We start from the raw sequence: 18850 nt of genomic DNA, 5'->3' as shown, positions 1-18850 counted from the left end.
GATTTATGGGGAATTTCGGGGGGTTCTGAGGGGATTTTGGGAGAAATTGGGGGATTTTGTGGAATTTGGGGGGTTTTGGGTGGATTTTGGAGGTCCTGGAGGGGTTTTGGGGAGGTTTTTGGGGGATTTTGGGAGGGATTTAGGGGATTTTGGGGCATTGTCAGCAGGATTTGGGGGCGATTTTGGGGAGTTTTGAGGGGATTTGGGAGGGATTTTGAGGGATTCTGAGGGAATTTTAGGAGAAACTGGGGGATTTTTGGGGTTTTGAAGATTTTTGAGTGAATTTTGGAGGTCCTGGAAGGGGTTTAGGGGGATTTTGGGAGGAATTTGGGGGATTTCGGGGCATTTTCAGGGGGATTTGGGGGCATTCTGAGGGGGATTTTGAAGGGGATTTATGGGGAATTTTGGGGGGTTCTGAGGGGATTTGGGGAGAAATTGGGGATTTTTTGGGATTTGTGGGATTTTGGGGTGAATTTTGGGGGGTACTGAGGGGATTTTGGGGCTCCTGGTGGGGTTTTGAGGGGAATTTTTGAGGGGAATTTTGAGGGGATTTTGGGTTTTCCTGAGGGGATTTTGGCGGGATTTTTATGAGGGATTTTTATGAGGGATTTCGGGGAAATTTGGGGATTTTGGGGGTGGATTTTAGGGAATTTTTTTGGACGGGGAATTTTGGATGGATTCTGGGGGTCCTGAGGGGATTCTGTGGGATTTGGGGGGATTTTCAGGGATTTTGTGGCAATTTGGGGTGGATTTTGTGGGATTTTTGAGGGATTTGAGAGGAAATTTGGGGTGGACTTGCAGGAATTTGAGGTATTTTTCTGGATTTTGGGGGATTTTAAAGGAATTTTGGGGATTTGACTTTTTTTTTAATGAACTTTGGGTGGATTTTGTGGGATTTGGGGTGGATTTTTATGGGAATTTTAAAGATTTGGGGTTTTGAGGTGGATTTTGGGTAGATTTGAGGGGATTTTGGTGGATTTCAGGTGGATTGTTGTGGAATTCCATTGGATTTTAATGGGAATTCTCGGGATTCGGGGTGGATTTTTGTGGGAATTTTCAGGATTTTGGATAAATTTTGGTGGGAATTTTCAGGATTTGAGATTTTGAGGTGGATTTTGTGTCGATTTGAGGGGATTTTGGTGGATTTCAGGTGGATTTTTGTGGAATTCCATTGAATTTTAATGGGAATTCTCAGGATTTGGGGTAGATTTTTATGGGAATTCTCAGGATTTTGGAAAAATTTTTATGGGAATTTTCAGGGTTTGGGGTTTTGAGGTGGATTTTGGGTAGATTTGAGGGGATTTTGGTTGATTTGAGGTGGATTTTTGAGGAATTCCATTGGATTTTTGTGGGATTTTTGGGATTTGGGGTGGATCTTTATAGGAATTCTCAGGATTTTGGATAAATTTTTGGGGGAATTTTGGGGATTTGGGGCTTTTGGGGCGGATTTTGTGTAGATTTGAGGGGATTTTGGTGGATTTGGGGTGGATTGTTGTGGAATTCCATTGGATTTTCTGGATTTGGGGTAGATTTTTATGGGAATTTTTGGGATTTGGGATGGATTTTTGCGGGAATTTTCAGGATTTGGGGTGGATTTTTATGGGAATTTTGGGGATTTGGGGTGGATTTTTGCGGGAATTTTCAGGATTTGGGATGGATTTTTGCGGGAATTTTCAGGATTTGGGATGGATTTTTGCGGGAATTTTTGGGATTTGGGGTGGATTTTTATGGGAATTTTCAGGATTTGGGGTGGATTTTTGCGGGAATTTTCAGGATTTGGGGTGGATTTTTATGGGAATTTTCAGGATTTGGGGTGGATTTTTGCGGGAATTTTCAGGATTTGGGGTGGATTTTTATGGGAATTTTGGGGATTTGGGGTGGATTTTTATGGGAATTTTCAGGATTTGGGGTGGATTTTTATGGGAATTTTCGGGATTGGGGGTGGATTTTTGCGGGAATTTTCAGGATTTGGGGTGGATTTTTATGGGAATTTTCAGGATTTGGGGTGGATTTTTATGGGAATTTTCGGGATTGGGGGTGGATTTTTATGGGAATTTTCGGGATTGGGGGTGGATTTTTGCGGGAATTTTCAGGATTTGGGGTGGATTTTTATGGGAATTTTCAGGATTTGGGGTGGATTTTTATGGGAATTTTCGGGATTGGGGGTGGATTTTTGCGGGAATTTTCAGGATTTGGGGTGGATTTTTATGGGAATTTTCAGGATTGGGGGTGGATTTTTGCGGGAATTTTCAGGATTTGGGGTGGATTTTTATGGGAATTTTGGGGATTTGGGGTGGATTTTTGCGGGAATTTTCGGGATTTGGGGTTTTTGGGGTGGATTTGGGATTTTTTTTGCCTCCCTGAGGAGTTTTGTGCCCCCCAGACCCTCGGGGGGCTCCACTTTGCCCACGTCAGGCACGGGGGGCTCTTCTTCGGTGCCACCACCGAGGGCGACGCCTCCCCCTTCACCGTCATCGAGTTCCTGAACAGGTAAAGCCACAATTCCGGCAATTCCAGGAGGGGGAGGCGCTGGGAAAACTGGGGAATTTTTGGGGAATTTCTGGGGGGATCTTTGGGCCTTTTTTGGGATTTTTTTGGTGATTTTTTGGTGATTATTTTGGGGTTTTTCAGTGATTTTTTGGGGCTTTTTTTTGTGATTTTTTTCTTCGTTTTTAGGGATTTTTTTTCCAAGATTTTTTAGGAATTTTGGAGGGGATTTTTAGGGAATTATTTGGGGAATCTTGGGGAGGAATTTGGGGAGTTTTGGTGGATATTTAAGGAAATTTTTGGGGATTTTTTTTTCTGGGGGTTTTGGGAATTTTTTCCCGGGGTTTTTGGGAATTTTTTTCCTGGGGATTTTGGGAATGTTTGGGCTGGAATTTGGGGGTTTTGGTGGATATTTAAGGGAATTTTTGGGGATTTTTTCTGGGGGTTTTGGGAATATTTTTCCCGGGGTTTTTGGGAATTTTTTCCTGGGGATTTTGGGAATGTTTGGGCTGGAATTTGGGGGTTTTGGTTGCCAGGCTGGTGACGCTGCTCCGGGATTTCTGTGGCCCCCTGAGCGAGAAAAGTCTGGGAATGAACCTGGGACTGGTGGGGGAGCTGCTGGAGGAACTGGTGGTAACTGGGAGCACTGGGAGCGACTGGGAGGGGATTGGGATAAACTGGGAGCGACTGGGAGGGGATTGGGATAAACTGGGAGGGACTGGGAGGGGATTGGGATAAACTGGGAGCGACTGGGAGGGGATTGGGATAAACTGGGAGGGGATTGGGATAAACTGGGAGGGACTGGGAGGGGATTGGGATAAACTGGGAGGGACTGGGATGGACTGGGAGGGGATCTGGGGGCACTGGGATGAACTGGGAGGGACTGGGATGAACTGGGAGTTACTGGGATGAACTGGGAGTTACTGGGAAGCTCCTTTGGGGCCAACCTGGGGGGTCCTGGGACCATTTTGGGTCTCCTGGACCCCCCCAGATCCCCCAAAATCTCCCAAAAACACCCCAAATTCCCAGATTTCCCCCAGATTCCCAGATTTTCCCCAGATTCCCAGATTTTCCCCCAAATTTGCAGATTTCCCCCCAATTTCCAGGATTTTCTCCCCCAATTCCCAGATTTCCCCCCAAAAATCCTGGATTTTTCCTCCCAAATTCCCAGAATTTCCCCCCGAATTCCAGTACTTTTCCCCCAAATTCCCAGATTTCCCCCCCCAAATTCCCAGATTTCCCCCCAAATTCCCACATTTCCCCCAGATTTCCCCCCAAATTCCCACATTTCCCCCCAGATTTCCCCCCAAATTCCCGGATTTCCCCCCAAATCCCGGGATTTCCCCCCAGACTCCCGGGTTCTGCCCCGTTCGTTCCAGGATTCCGGGCACATCCAGACGACGACGGCGGAGATCCTGCGGAGCCTGGTGCACTCGGAGCCCGAGAGCCCCAAAGCCTTCAGCCTGCTGGACCTGGGCTCCGTGGGGCTGGTGCGTCCCCGGGACACCCGGACTGCCGGGAAACACGGAATTCCCGGGGAAAACACGGAATTCCTGGGGAAAAAACACGGAATTCCCGGGGAAAATACCGGAATTCCCAGGGAAAACACGGAATTCCCGGGGAAAACACCGGAATTCCTGGGGAAAATACCGGAATTCCCGGGGAAAACACGGAATTCCCGGGGAAAACACCGGAATTCCCGGGGAAAATACCAGAATTCCCGGGGAAAATACCGGAATTCCTGGGGAAAACCCGGACTGCCGGGAAAACACGGAATTCCTGGGGAAAACCCGGAATTCCTGGGGAAAACCCGGACTGCCGGGGAAACACGGAATTCCCGGGGAAAACACGGAATTCCCGGGGAAAATACCGGAATTCCTGGGAAAAACACGGGATTCCTGGGAAAAACCCGGAATTCCTGGGGAAAAACCCGGACTGCCGGGGAAAACACGGAATTCCCGGGGAAAACACCGGAATTCCCGGGGAAAACACCGGAATTCCCGGAAAGAACCCAGAATTCCTGGGAAAAACCCGGAATTCCTGGGAAAACACGGAATTCCCGGGGAAAATACCATAATTCCTGGGGAAAACCCGGACTGCCGGGGAAACAGGGAATTCCCGGGGAAAATACCGGAATTCCCGGGGAAAACCCAGAATTACCAGGAAAAACAGAATTCCTGGGGAAATCCCGGAATTCCCAGGAAAAATCCTGGAATTCCCGGGAAGAACCCAGAATTCCCGGGAAGAACCCGGAATTCCCGGGAAAAATCCCGGAATTCCCGGGGAAATCCCGGAATTCCCGGATGTTTTGGTGTTTTCCAGTTCGGGGCGGAGACGCAGCAGAGCCGGGTGGTGCCGGGGGGGGCGGCCACCAGACCCCTCCCCCCAGCCCGGGGGGACCAGGTGGGAGCCGGAATTCCCAAAATTCCCAAAATTCCCGAAATTCCAGCCCAAAACCCCCAAAATTCCCGCTCGGATTTGCTCAAAACTGGGAACATTTTGCTCAAAATTGGCTCAAAATTCGCCCAAATCCACCCAAAATCCGACCCAGAGTCGCCCCCGATGTCCCCAAATTCCCAAAATTCTCAAAATTCCAGTCCAAAATTAAAAAAAAAAGATCCACAAAAAATGCCAAAAAAATCCCCAGAGCAATCCAAAAAATACAAAAAAAAAAAAAAAATCGACAAAAAAACCCAAATATTCCCCCCAAAAAATCCCCAAAACAATTTAAAAAAACCCCAAAAATTCCCCAAAACTTCCCCCAAAAATTCCCCCAATATATTAAAAAAAAATCCCCAAGAAATCCCCCCAAAAATCCCAAAAAAGTCCCCAAAATAATCCCCAAGAAATCCCCCAAACTTCCCCCAAAAATCCCCTGAAAAATAAAAAAAAAAAATCCCCAAAAAACCTTCAAAAGATACCTGAAACAAAAAAATCCCCCCCAAAAAATCCCAAAAAATCCCCCAAAAATTAAAAAAAATTCCCCAGAAATACCCCCAAAATCTCCGTAGTTCCATAAAAAATCCCAATAAAATCCCAAAAGTTTCAAGGAAAAAAAAAAACCAACAAAAATACTCAAAAAAATCCCCAAAAATCTCAAAAAAAAAAATCCCCCCAAATTAAATTTAAAAAAAAAAATCCCCAAATAATCCTGAAAAAATGGAAAAAAATTCCCAAAAATCCCAAAATCTCCCCAACTCTCCCCAGCCCCTCAGGTCCGAGGTTTTCGTGGATGTCATCGAGCGCCTCTCGGTCGTCATCGCCGCCAACGTGAGCCCAAAAACCCCAAAAAAAACCCCAAAAAAACCAAAAAAAACCCCAAAAAAATCCCCAAAAAAACGCCAAAAACCCAAAAAAAACCCCAAAAAAATCCCCCAACCCCCCCCCAAAAACTCCAAAAAAAGCCCAAAAAACCCAAAAAACCCCAACCCCCCCCCAACCCCCCCCAAATTTCCTTGACCCCCCCAAATCCCCCCCAAATTTCCTTGACCCCCCCCAAATTCTCCCCAAATCCACCCCAGGACCCCCCAAAATTCCTTGAACCCCCCCAAATCCCCCGCGACCCCCCAAATCCCCCCCAAATTTCCTTGATCCCCCCCAAATTTTTTGACACCCCCCAAATCCTCCCCAAACCCCCCAGGACCCCCCAAATCCCCCCCAAATTTCCTTGACCCCCCCCCCAAATTCTCCCCAAATCCACCCCAGGACCCTCAAACCCCCCAGGACCCCCCAAAATTCCTTGAACCCCCCAAATCCCCCGCGACCCCCCAAATCCCCCCCAAATTTCCTTGACCCCCCCCAAATCCCCCCCAAATTTTTTGACACCCCCCAAATCCTCCCCAAACCCCCCAGGACCCCCCAAATCCCCCCCAAATTTCCTTGACCCCCCCCCCCCCAAATATTCTCCAAATCCACCCCAGGACCCCCAAATCCACCCCAGGACCCCCCAAAATTCCTTGAACCCCCCAAATCCCCCGCGACCCCCCAAATCTCCCCCAAATTTCTTGACCCCCCCCAAATTCTCCCCAAATCCACCCAGGACCCCCAACCCCCCCCAAATTTCCTTGAACCCCCCCCAAATCCTCCCCAGATCCACCCCAGGACCCCCCAAATCCCTCGGTTCCTCCCCAAATCTCCCCCAAATTTTTTTGACCCCCCCAAATCCACCCCAGCACCCCAAAAAAACCCCGAACCCCCCCAAGCCCCCCCCAAATTTCATTGACCCCCCCCAAATCCTCCCCAAATCCACCCCAGGACCCCTCAAATCCCCCCCAGATTTCCTTCAACCCCCCCAACCCCCCCCAAATTCCTCTGGGGCCCCCCAAATCCCCCCCAAATTTCCTTGACCCCCCAAATCTCCCCCAGATTTCTTTGACCCCCCCAAAATCCTCCCCAAATCCACCCCAGGACCCCCCAAACCCCCCGGGACCCCCCAAATCTCCCCCAAATTTCCTTGACCCCCCCCAAATCCTCCCCAAACCCCCTGGGACCCCCCAAATCCCCCCCAAATTTCCTTGACCCCCCCCCCAAATTCTCCCCAAATCCACCCCAGGACCCCCAAACCCCCCCAAATCCCCCCAAATTTCCTTGACCCCCCCCCCAAATTTCCTTGACCCCCCCAAATCCTCCCCAGATCCACCCCAGGACCCCCCAAACCCCCCGGGACCCCCCAAATTTCCTTGACCCCCCCCAAATCCACCTCAGGACCCCCCAAATCCCCCCCAAATTTCCTTGACCCCCCCAAATCCCCCCCAAATTTCCTTGAACCCCACCCCAAACCCCCCCAAATTTTTTTGACCCCCCTCAAATCCTCCCCAAACCCCCCCAGGCCCAAAAAAAAACCCCAAAAAATCTCCAAATTTGGGGTTTCTGCCCCAAAAAACCCCCAAATTTGGTGTGGGCAGGGCTCCCCCCTGAAGGTGGACGTGCAGGGCGAGATCCGCCTCAAGTCCTTCCTGCCCCCCGGCACCGGTGAGGGCAATTCGGGGGAAAAAAACAAATTTTTGGGAAAAATTGAAATTTTGGGGGGAAAAAAAATCGAAATTTTGAGGGAGGGGAGGCTAATACAATTTTGGGAGGGGAAAAAATTGAAATTTCGGGGGGAAAAATTGAAATTTGGGAGGGGGTGCAATCGAAATTTTGTGGGGTTTGGGGAGGAAAAAAGCAATTGTAGGGGTTTTTGGGGGGAAAAATTGAAATTTTCGCGGGGGGGAAAGCCGATTTTGGGAGGGAGAAGTTGAGATTTTGGGGGTTTGTGGAAGAAAATCTGAATTTTGGGGGTGGAGGGAATCGAAATTTTGGTGTGGAAATAAAATTTTGAGGGGGGGGGGAAATTGAATTTTGGGGGAGAAAAAATTTTCGGGGGGTTTGGGGGAGAAAAAAAGAATTTTGAGGGGAAAAATTCCAAATTTTGAGGGGGGGAAATCAAAAATTTGGGGGTAAAGATTGAAATTTTGGGAGGGAAATAACCGAAATTTGCAGGGTGGGGGGGGAAATTCTGGGGAATTTTGGGAGAATTAAAAGGAATTTCGTGAGGGGAAGAGGGTCCTGGAAGGGGAAAAAAGAGCAGGAAAAGGGAATTTAGGGGATTTTGAGGGAATTTTGGGAGTCCTGGAATGATTTTTGAGGGTCCCAAAAATTTGGGGTGAATTTTGAGGGAATTTGGGGGAATTTTGGGAAATTTAAAGGGAATTTCATGAGGGGGGGGGAAAGGGTCCTGGAAGGGGAAAAAAGAGCGGGAAAAGGGAATTTGGGGGAATTGTGAGGGAATTTTGGGGTCCAGGAGGTTTTGGAAAGTCCCAAAAATTTGGGGAGGGTCCCGGGTGGATTTTGGGGGGTCCCGGGTGGAATTTGGGGGGTCCCGGGTGGATTTTGGGGTCCCTGACCCCCCTTTGCTCCCCCAGAGCTGCGGATCGGCCTCACGGAGGAATTTTGTGTGGGAAAATCGGAGCTGAGGGGTGAGACCCCCCCCAAAATCCCTGAGGAGCCCAAAATCCTCCCCAAAATCCCTTCCAGGAGCCCAAAATCCCCAAAATCCTCCCCAAAATCCCTGAGGAGCCCAAAATCCTCCCCAAAATCCCCTCCAGGAGCCCAAATCCCCAAAATCCCCTCCAGGAGCCCAAATCCCCAAAATCTTCCCCAAAATCCTCCCCAAAATCCCCTCCAAGAGCCGAAATCCCCAAAATCTTCCCCAAAATCCTCCCCAAAATCAACTCCAGGAGCCCAAATCCCCAAAATCCTCCCCAAAATCCCCTCCAGGAGCCCAAATCCCCAAAATCTTCCCCAAAATCCTCCCCAAAATCCCCTCCAGGAGCCCAAATCCCCAAAATCTTCCCCCAAAATCCCCAAATCTGCCCAAATCCACTTTTTTTTCCCCTTCCAGGCCCCTTTTACCTCACAAAATTCCCTTAAATTTCCCCAAATTTCTCCCCAAGTCCCCAAAAATTCTCCTAAAATCCCCCCAAAATTTCCGAATTTTCCCCTTCCCGTCACCTTTTAATCCTTTTTTACCCCCCAAAATCCCATTTTCCCCCCTTTTTCCCCTCAAAACCCACTTTACACAGCCCAAAATCCCCTCACACCCCCCTGAACTTCCTGGAATTTTCCGGAATTCCTGAATTTTCCCAAAATTCCCGGATTTTCCCCTTCCCATCACCTTTTAATCCTTTTTTACTCCCCAAAATTCCATTTTCTCCCCTTTTTTCCCCTCAAAACCCACTTTACTCAGACCAAAATCCCCTCAGACCCCCCGAACTTTCTGGAATTCCCAAATTTTCCTGGAATTCCCCTTCCCATCACCTTTTAATCCTTTTTACCCCCCAAAAATTCCATCCCCCCCCCCCCCTTTTCCCCTAAAAACCCACTTTAAATGGCCCAAAGCCCCCTCAGACCCCCCGGAACATTCTGGAATTTTCCAGAATTCCCAGATTTCCCCCAAATTCCCAAATCATCCCCCTTTTTACCCCCCAAAATCCCATTTTTCCCCCTTTCCCCCCCCCCCCCCCAAAACCCACTTTAAATGGCCCAAAGCCCCCTGAGACCCCCCCGGAACTTTCTGGAATTTTCTGGAATTCTCCAAAATTCCCAAATTTTCCCCTTCCCATCACCTTTTACCCCCCAAAATCCCATTTTTCCCCTTTTTTCCCCCCTCAAAACCCATTTTAACTGTCCCAAAGCCCCCTGAGACCCCCCCCCGGAACTTTCTGGAATTTTCTGGAATTCGCCAAAATTCCCAAATCTTCCCCTTCCCCCCCCCCAAAATTCCATTTTTCCCCCCTCAAAACCCACTTTACTCGGCCCAAAGCCCCCTCAGACCCCCCGGAACTTTCTGGAATTTTCTGGAATTCTCCAAAATGCCCAAATTTTCCCCTTCCCGTCACTTTTTAACCCTTTCTTGCCCCCCAAAATTCCATTTTTTTCCCCCCTCCAAACCCACTTTAACCGGCCCAAAGCCCCCTGAGACCCCCCTGGATGCTCCGGAATTCCCGGAACATTCCGGAACGTTCCCCGCAGGCTACGGCGCGGCGGTGCGCGTGGACGAGTGCTCCTTCCACAGCTGCGTCAGCCTGGCCGAGTTCAGCGCCGCGCGCGTCCTGCGCCTCTGCCCCGAGCCCGGAGAGGTGGGGATCCGGGAATTTGGGAATTTGGGAATTCTGGGAACTTGGGAATTCAGAAATTCGGGAATTCCAGGGGATCCGAGCCCTTCGGGGGAACAGCGGGGGGGAAATGGGATTTTTGTGTGCTGCGCCTCTGCCCCGAGCCCGGGGAGGTGGGAATTCTGGGAATTCGGGAATTTGGGAATTCTGGGAACTTGGGAATCTGGGGATTTGGGAATTCCGGGGGATCCGAGCCCTTCGGGGGAAGAGCGGGGGGAAATGGGATTTTTGTGTGCTGCGCCTCTGCCCCGAGCCCGGCGAGGTGGGGATCCGGGAATTCCGGGATTCGGGAATTTGGGAATCTGGGGATTTGAGAATTCCAGGGGATCTGAGCCCTTCGGGGGAAGAGCGGGGGGAAATGGGATTTTTGTGTGCTGCGCCTCTGCCCCGAGCCCGGAGAGGTGGGAATTCCGGGATTCAGGGATTTGGGAATTCCGGGATTCAGGGATTTGGGAATCTGGGGATTTGGGAATTCTGGGATTCGGGGATTCAGGAATTCCAGGGGATCCGAGCCCTTCGGGGGAAGATCGGGGGGAAATGGGATTTTTGTGTGCTGCGCCTCTGCCCCGAGCCCGGAGAGGTGGGGGGATTTTGGGGATTTGGGGAATTTTTGGGAAATTTTGCGCATTTTTTTGGGAATATTTGGGATTTTTGTGGCGATTTTGGGGCAATTCTGTGAATTTCCAGCCGGAATTTCCCTTTTATCCCCAAACTCCCCCCTGGGAAGCTCCAGGGTGACCCCAAATCCCCGGGACTGGGGGGATTTGGGGGATTTTGGGGATTTTGGGGATTTTTGGGAATTTTTTGGGGATTTGGGAATTTTTGGGGAAATTTGGGGAATTTTTCGGGAATTTTTGGGGCAGTTTTGTGAATTTCCATCCGGAATTTCCCTTTTATCCCCAAAATCCCCCGGGAAGCTCCAGGGTGACCCCGAACCCCCGGGACTGGGGGGATTTTGGGAATTTATGGGAATTTTTGGGAATTTTTGGGAATTTTTGGGGATTTTTTTGGGAATATTTGGGATTTTTTGGGAGATTTGGAGTCCATTCTGTGAATTTCCAGCCGGAATTTCCCTTTTATCTCCAAAATCCCCCCTGGGAAGCTCCAGGGTGACCCCGAACCCCCGGGATTGGGGGATTTTGGGGATTTGGGGGGATTTGGGGATTTTTGGGGATTTGGGGAATTTTTTGGGATTTTTTTGGGAGTGTTTGGGATTTTTTGGGAATTTTTGGGGCAATTCTGTGAATTTCCAGCCGGAATTTCCCCTTTTATCCCCAAAATCCCGCCTGGGAAGCTCCAGGGTGACCCGGAACCCCCGGGATTGGGGGGATTTTTAGGGATATTTGAGGATTTTTGAGGATTTTTGGGATTTTTTGGGAGTATTTGGGATTTTTTGGGGCAATTCTGTCAATTTCCAGCCGGAATTTCCCCTTTTATCCCCAAACTCCCCCCTGGGAAGCTCCAGGGTGACCCCGAACCCCCGGGACTGGGGGGATTTTGGGAATTTGGGGGATTTTTGAGGATTTTTGGGGATTTTGTGGATTTGGGGGATTTGGGGGATTTGGGGGATTTTTTGGGGATTTTGGTGATTTTGGGGATTTTGGTGATTTTGTGGATTTTTGGGGATTTTGAGGATTTTTGAGGATTTTTGAGGATTTTTGGGGATTTTGTGGATTTTTGAGGATTTTTGAGGATTTTTGAGGATTTTTGAGGATTTTTGAGGATTTTGTGGATTTTTGGGGATTTTTGAGGATTTTTGGGGATTTTTGGGGATTTTTGGGAATTTTGGGGAATTTTTGGGGAAATTTTGGGAATTTTGGGGGAATTTGTGGGGATTTTTGGGATTTTGAGGATTTTTGAGGATTTTTGTGGATTTTTGAGGATTTTTGGGGATTTTGTGGATTTTTGAGGATTTTTGGGGATTTTTGAGGATTTTTGTGGATTTTTGGGGATTTTTGTGGATTTTTGAGGATTTTTGAGGATTTTTGTGGATTTTTGTGGATTTTTGTGGATTTTTGAGGATTTTTGGGGATTTTTGAGGATTTTTGTGGATTTTTGTGGATTTTTGTGGATTTTTGAGGATTTTTGGGGATTTTGTGGATTTTTGAGGATTTTTGTGGATTTTGTGGATTTTTGAGGATTTTTGGGGATTTTTGAGGATTTTTGTGGATTTTTGTGGATTTTTGAGGATTTTTGAGGATTTTTGAGGATTTTTGAGGATTTTGGGGAATTTTTGGGGAATTTTTGGGGAAATTTTGGGAATTTTGGGGGAATTTGTGGGGATTTTTGGGATTTTGAGGATTTTTGAGGATTTTTGAGGATTTTTGAGGATTTTGGGGGATTTTTGAGGATTTTGGGGATTTTTGTGGATTTTTGAGGATTTTTGAGGATTTTGGGGATTTTTGAGGATTTTTGAGGATTTTTGGGGATTTCTGGGAATTTTGGGGAATTTTTGGGGAATTTTGGGGAAATTTTGGGAATTTTGGGGGAATTTGTGGGGATTTTTGTGGATTTTTGAGGATTTTTGTGGATTTTTGAGGATTTTTGAGGATTTTTGTGGATTTTTGTGGATTTTTGAGGATTTTTGGGGATTTTGGGATTTGGGAATCTGGGGAATGTTGGGAATTTGGGGCAATTCTGGGATGCCGTGCGCAGATGACGCTGATGCAGTACCAGGTGGAGGACGAGCTCCCGACGCCGCTGCCCTTCCGCCTCTTCCCCAGCGCCGACGCCCAGCCCGGCGGCAGGTGGGACCCGGGGTTTGGGAATTTTGGGGATTTTTTAGGGAATTTTTGGGAAATTTTTAGAGAATTTTTGGGAATTTTTTAGGGAATTTTTGGGAAATTTTTCCTGTTTTTTGGGGGATTTTTAAAAAATATATTTTAAATTTTTTTCCAGTTTTTTGTGACTTTTTCGGAGGATTTTTTTTTTTGGGTTTTCTTGGGATTTTTTCCTGGTGTTTTGGGGATTTTTTTCCTGGTATTTTGGGGGATTTTTAAAATATATTTTTAAAATTTTTTTCCGTTTTTTGGGACTTTTTGGGGGATTTTTTTGGGGGGTTTTCTGGGTTTTTTTTCCTGTTTTTTGGACATTTTTTCCCCTGTTTTTGGGGATTCTTTAAAATATTTTTTAAAAAATTTTTTCCAGTTTTTTGGGAATTTTTAGAGGGTTTTTTTGGGATTTTTCCCTGGCTTTTTTGGGGATTTTTCCCGTGTTTTTTGGGATTTTTAGAATTTCTTTCCAGTTTTTTGGGACTTTTTGGGGAATTTTTGGGGTTCTTTTCCCGTTTTTTGGGTTTTTTTCCTGGTTTTTTGGGGGGATTTTTTTCCAGGATTTTTTCCTGGGTTTTTTTTGGGGGGATTTTTTTCTTTTAGGCTTTTTTAGGATTTTTTTTGGTGATTTTTAATAGAGATTTTAAATTTTTATTCTGACATTTTTTAATTTTTTTTTTTTATTATTTTTTTCCTGCTTTTGGGGATTTTTGTTTGGATTTTTCCTGTTTTTTGTGGGATTTAAAATTTTTTTTTCCTGCTTTTTTGGGGATTTTTTTAGGGATTTTTAGAGGATATTTTTTTCTGGCTTTTCAGGATTTTTTTCGGTGATTTTTTGGGATTTTTTTTTCTGTGATTTTTTGGGATTTTTTGGTTTTTTTTTTTTTAGGGATTTTTTCCTGCTTTTTTTTTTTTTTTGTGTGTGTTTTTTTTTTTGTTTTTGTTTTTGTTTTTTGTGACTTTTTGTGATTTTTGGGGTGATTTTTAAGGATTTTTCCAAATTTTTTGCATTTCCCCCAACTTTTAGGAATTTTCCCTCATTTTTGGGCTGAATTTTCAGGAATATCCCAAATTTTTGGGTTTTTTTTGGGGGGATTTTCCCCTTCCCCACCTCCCTGAGGGAATTCCCAAATTTTTTTGGGGATTTCCCTCCCAAATTTCCGAGAATTTTCCCCAATTTTTGGTTTTTCCCCCCCAGGATCCGCCTTTATTTGAAGCTCCGCTGTGACCTCCCCCCAAAAAGGTGAAATTCGGGGAAAATTTGGGAATTTCTGGGAGAATCCCAGAATTTTCAGCCCTCTGGGACTCCCAAAATTCCCAAATTCTCCCCAAATTCCCGAATTTTCCCCCAAAAATTCCCAGCCAAGCCGTCAACGTCTGCCTGCAGCTCCCGGTGCCCAAAGGCGTCTCCAGGTGGGCTCGGGGAATTTGGGGAATTTTGGGGAATTTTTTGGGAATTTTTGGGAATTTTGGGGAATTTTTTGGGAATTCTGGGGAATTTTTTGGGAATTTTGGGATTCTGGGGCTGAATCCCAAATCTTGGGTGGAATTGGAGGGAATTTGGGGGGAATTCTGGGGGAATTTTGAGGGGTTTTGGTGGAATTTTTGGGGGGATTTTGGGATTTGGGGGAATTTTGGGATTGAATCCCAAATTTTGGGAATGAATCCTGGATTTTGGGGTGGAATCCACGGGAATTTTGAGGGATTTGGATGAAATTTTGGGAATCTCAAGGGGATTTTTGGGAATTTTGGGATTTGGGGAGGAATTTTGGGATTAAATCCCAAATTTTGAGCAGAATCTGAGGGAATTTTGAGCTATTTTGGGTGAATTCTTGGGAATCTTGGGGAATTTTTTGGGAATTTTGGGGAATTTTTTGGGAATTTTGGGATTCCGGGGCTGAATCCCAAATCTTGGGTGGAATTGGAGGGAATTTGGGGGGGAATTTTGGGGGAATTTTGAGGGGTTTTGGTGGATTTTTTGGGGGGATTTTGGGATTTGGGGAATTTTGGGATTGAATCCCAAATTTTGGGAATGAATCCTGGATTTTGGGGTGGAATCCACGGGAATTTTGAGGGATTTGGATGAAATTTTGGGAATCTCAAGGGGATTTTTGGGAATTTTGGGATTTGGGGGGGGGTTTTGGGATTAAATCCCAAATTTTGGGCAAAATCTGAGGGAATTTTGAGCTATTTTGGGTGAATTCTTGGGAATCTTGGGGAATTTTTTGGGAATTCTGGGGATTTTTTTGGGAATTTTGGGGTTCTGGGGCTGAATCCCAAATCTTGGGTGGAATTGGAGGGAATTTGGGGGGGAATTTTGGGGAATTCTGGGGGAATTTTGAGGGGTTTTGGTGGAATTTTTGGGGGGATTTTGGGATTTGGGGGAATTTTGGGATTGAATCCCAAATTTTGGGAATGAATCCTGGATTTTGGGGTGGAATCCAAGGAAATTTTGAGGGATTTGGATGAAATTTTGGGAATCTCAAGGAGATTTTTGAGGATTTTGGGATTTGGGGGGGAATTTTGGGATGGAATCCCGAATTTTGGGCAGAATCTGAGGGAATTTTGAGGGATTTTGGGTGATTTTTTTGGAATCTCGAGGGGATTTTTGGGAATTTTGGGATCTGAGGTGGAATTTTGGGATTTGGGGGGGAATTTTGGGATGGAATCCCGAATTTTGTGGTGGAATCTGAGGGAATTTTGAGGGAATTTTTGGGAATCTCGAGGGGATTTTAGGGGATTTTGGGGTGGAATTTTGGGATTTGGGGGGATTTTTTGGGATTTTGGGGAGGACTTTTGGGATTTGGGGGGAATTTTGGGATTTTGGGGAATTTTGGGATCGGGGAGGAATTTTGGGATCTGGGGGGAATTTTGGGATTTGGGGTGGAATTTTGGGGGATTTTTGGGAGGAATTTTGGGATTTTGGGATGAAATGTTGGGATTTGGAGCTGGAATTTTGGGATTTCAAGCTGGAATTTTGGGATTTGGGGGTGGAATTTTGGGATTTTTTGGGGAATTTTGCCCCCAGCCTCTCCCAGGAGCTGAGCAGCCCCGACCAAGCGGCCGAGCTGGATTTGGGCTCCCGGAGCATCCGCTGGGAAATTCCCAAAATCCAGGGCGGCTCCCAGCTCTCCGCCCTCTTCAAGGTGAGAATTCCCAAAAAAATCCCCAAAATCCCCCAAAAAAATCCCAAAAATCCCCCAAAAATCCCCAAAATTCCCCTCAAAACCCCCAATTTCCCCCAGAAAAATCCCCCCCAAAAAACCCAAAAATCCACAAAAAAACCTCCAAAACCTCTCCAAAAATCACCAAAAAAATCCACAAAAATTCCCCCCAAAACCCTCCCAAAATTCCCCCCCCAAAAAAAATCCACAAAAATGCCCCCCAAAAATCCCCAAAATCCCCCGCAAAATTCCCCCTGGAAAGTCCCAAAATCCCCTCAAAATTCCCCAAAAATGCCTGGAGCTGGGCCCTGCCCACGGCTCCTTCCAGCTCCCAGAAACCCCAAAAATCCCCCAAAATCCCCAAAAATCCCCAAAAAACACCGAGAAACCCCAAAGAATGAGAAATAATCCCAAAAATTCCCCAAAAAATCACAAATAATCCCAATAAATCCCAATAAAATCACTGAAAATCCCCAAAAAATCCCCCAAAATCCCCAAAAATCCCCAAAAAACACCGAGAAACCCCAAAGAATGAGAAATAATCCCAAAAATTCCCCAAAAAATCACAAATAATCCCAAAAAAAATCACAATAAATCCCAAAAAAATCCCAAAAAAATCACTGAAAATCCCCAAAAAATCCCCCAAAATCCCCCAAAAATCCCCAAAAATCCTCCAAAAATTCCCCAAAATCCCCAAAAAACACCGAGAAATCCCCAAAAAACACCGAGAAATCCCAAAGAATGAGAAATAATCCCAAAAATGCCCCAAAAAAATCACAAATAATCCCAAAAAAATCACAATAAATCCCCAAAAAATCCCCAAAAATCCCCAAAAATCCCCAAAACTTCCCCAAAAATCCCCCAAAAATCCCAAAAAATCCCCAAAATCCCCCAAATCCCCCAAAAATGCCGTTCCCTGATGGTGTGTGGGGTTTTGCAGCTGGAGGTGGCGGGGCTGGGCCGGGCGTGGCGCCTGGAGCTGGGCCCTGCCCACGGCTCCTTCCAGCTCCCGGCCCATTCCTGCTCGGGGCTCCGCGTGCGCTTCCTGCGCCTCTCGGGGCCGCCGGCGCCGCGCTGGGTGCGCTACCGCAGCCACAGCCACTCCTACGTGCTGCGCCTGTGAGCCGGGAAATGCCCGGGAAATCCCCCAGGAATTCCAGCCAAATCCCCGAGAAATTCCAGCCAAATCCCCGAGAAATTCCAGCCAAATCCCCGAGAAATCCCCGAGAAATCCCAGCCAAATCCCCGAGAAATCCCCGAGAAATTCCAGCGGAATTCCAGCGGAATCCCCGAGAAATCCCCGAGAAATTCCAGCGGAATTCCAGCGGAATCCCCGAGAAATTCCAGAGAAATCCCAGAGAAATCCCCGAGAAATTCCAGGGAAATCCCAGAGAAATCCCCGAGAAATTCCAGGGAAATTCCAGCAAAATCCCCGAGAAATTCCAGCGAAATCCCCGAGAAATTCCAGCAAAATCCCCGAGAAATTCCAGCGAAATCCCCGAGAAATTCCAGCAAAATCCCCGAGAAATTCCAGCGAAATCCCCGAGAAATTCCAGCAAAATTCCGGCAAAATCCCCGAGAAATTCCAGCAAAATCCCAGCGGAGTCCCCGAGAAATTCCCGAGAAATTCCAGTGAAATTCCAGCAGAATTCCAGTGAAATCCCCGAGAAATCCCCGAGAAATCCCCAAGAAATTCCAGCAAAATCCCAGCGGAGTCCCCGAGAAATCCCCGAGGAATTCCAGGGAAATCCCCGGGGAATTCCAACAAAATCCCAGCGGAGTCCCCAAGAAATCCCCGAGAAATTCCAGTGAAATTCCAGCGAAATCCCCGAGAAATTCCAGAGAAATTCCAGCGAAATTCCAGCGAAATTCCAGTGAAATTCCAGCGAAATTCCATCAAAATCCCTGAGAAATTCCAGCAAAATCCCCGAGAAATTCCAGTGGAATCGGGAAATTCCAGCGGAATTCCAGCAGAATTCCAGCGGAATCCTCGAGAAATCCCTGAGAAATTCCAGCGGAATTCCAGCAAAATCCCCAAAAAATTCCAGCAAAATTACAGCGGAATTCCGTCAAAATTCCTGCAGAATTCCAGCGAAATTCCAGCAGAATCCCCGAGAAATTCCAGCAAAATTCCAGTGGAATCCCCGAGAAATTCCAGCAAAATTCCAGTAAAACCCCCAAGAAATTCCAGCGAAATTCCCCAAAAAAACGGCCCCGGAACGGCGGAGTTGTTGGGTTTTTATTGGAGAAAAAAGGGGGGGAAATTCAGGAAATTGAGGATTCTGTTCCCAAAACTGTGTGGGAAGAGGAGGAGGAGTGGGAAGCCCAAAATATTTGGGAAAAGGTCCCGAAATGCCCACAAAATTCCAGTGGAATTCCATCAGAATTCCTGAAAAACCCAGCTCCGGAACAGCGAAATTGTCGGGGTTTTTATTGGGGAAAAAAGGGGGAAAAAGGGGGGGGAAATTTGGGATTTTGGGTTCAGAAAGTGCAGAAAGAGAAGGGAGGGTGGGAAGCCCAAAATTTTTGGGATGGGAGCCCAAAATTCCAGCGAAATTCCCACAAAATTCCAGAGAAATTCCCCAAAAAAGTGGCCCCGGAATGGCAGAGTCGTGGTGTTTTTACTGGGGGAAAAGGTGGAAAATTCGGGATTCTGTTCCCAAAATTGGGTGGGAAGAGAAGGAAAAGTGGGAAGCCTGAAAATTTTGGGGAAAATCCCGAAATTCCCACAAAATTCCAGCGAAATTCCCAAATAAAAGAGTCCGGGAAGGAA

At 46.9% G+C, this 18850-nt stretch overlaps 1 protein-coding gene across 4 annotated transcripts in view; it reads left to right on the top strand.

Moving 5' to 3' along the window:
- AP4M1 (adaptor related protein complex 4 subunit mu 1) overlaps window positions 1-18850 on the top strand; it is a 27239-nt gene extending 8389 nt beyond the window's left edge. For 2 of the 4 annotated variants that reach the window (XM_053968579.1, XM_053968580.1), the window contains exons 5-17: window positions 2384-2490; window positions 3024-3120; window positions 3867-3977; window positions 4810-4890; window positions 5695-5757; window positions 7392-7458; window positions 8391-8444; window positions 10000-10106; window positions 12798-12889; window positions 14112-14156; window positions 14276-14326; window positions 15942-16059; window positions 17018-18850. In XM_053968579.1, the coding sequence (XP_053824554.1) occupies window positions 2384-2490; window positions 3024-3120; window positions 3867-3977; window positions 4810-4890; window positions 5695-5757; window positions 7392-7458; window positions 8391-8444; window positions 10000-10106; window positions 12798-12889; window positions 14112-14156; window positions 14276-14326; window positions 15942-16059; window positions 17018-17200 (1176 nt within the window). In that variant the 3' untranslated portion in view covers window positions 17201-18850. The remainder of the gene's footprint in view (window positions 1-2383; window positions 2491-3023; window positions 3121-3866; window positions 3978-4809; window positions 4891-5694; window positions 5758-7391; window positions 7459-8390; window positions 8445-9999; window positions 10107-12797; window positions 12890-14111; window positions 14157-14275; window positions 14327-15941; window positions 16060-17017) is intronic. The other 2 variants (XM_053968581.1, XM_053968582.1) reach the window with 2 other exon arrangements.

The sequence above is a fragment of the Vidua chalybeata genome, chromosome 36 (assembly GCF_026979565.1).
Source record: "Vidua chalybeata isolate OUT-0048 chromosome 36, bVidCha1 merged haplotype, whole genome shotgun sequence".
Classification (NCBI taxonomy): Eukaryota; Metazoa; Chordata; class Aves; order Passeriformes; family Viduidae; genus Vidua; species Vidua chalybeata.
The sequence above is the reverse complement of the archived record's forward strand: the minus strand, read 5'-3'. Positions and strand labels throughout refer to the sequence as shown.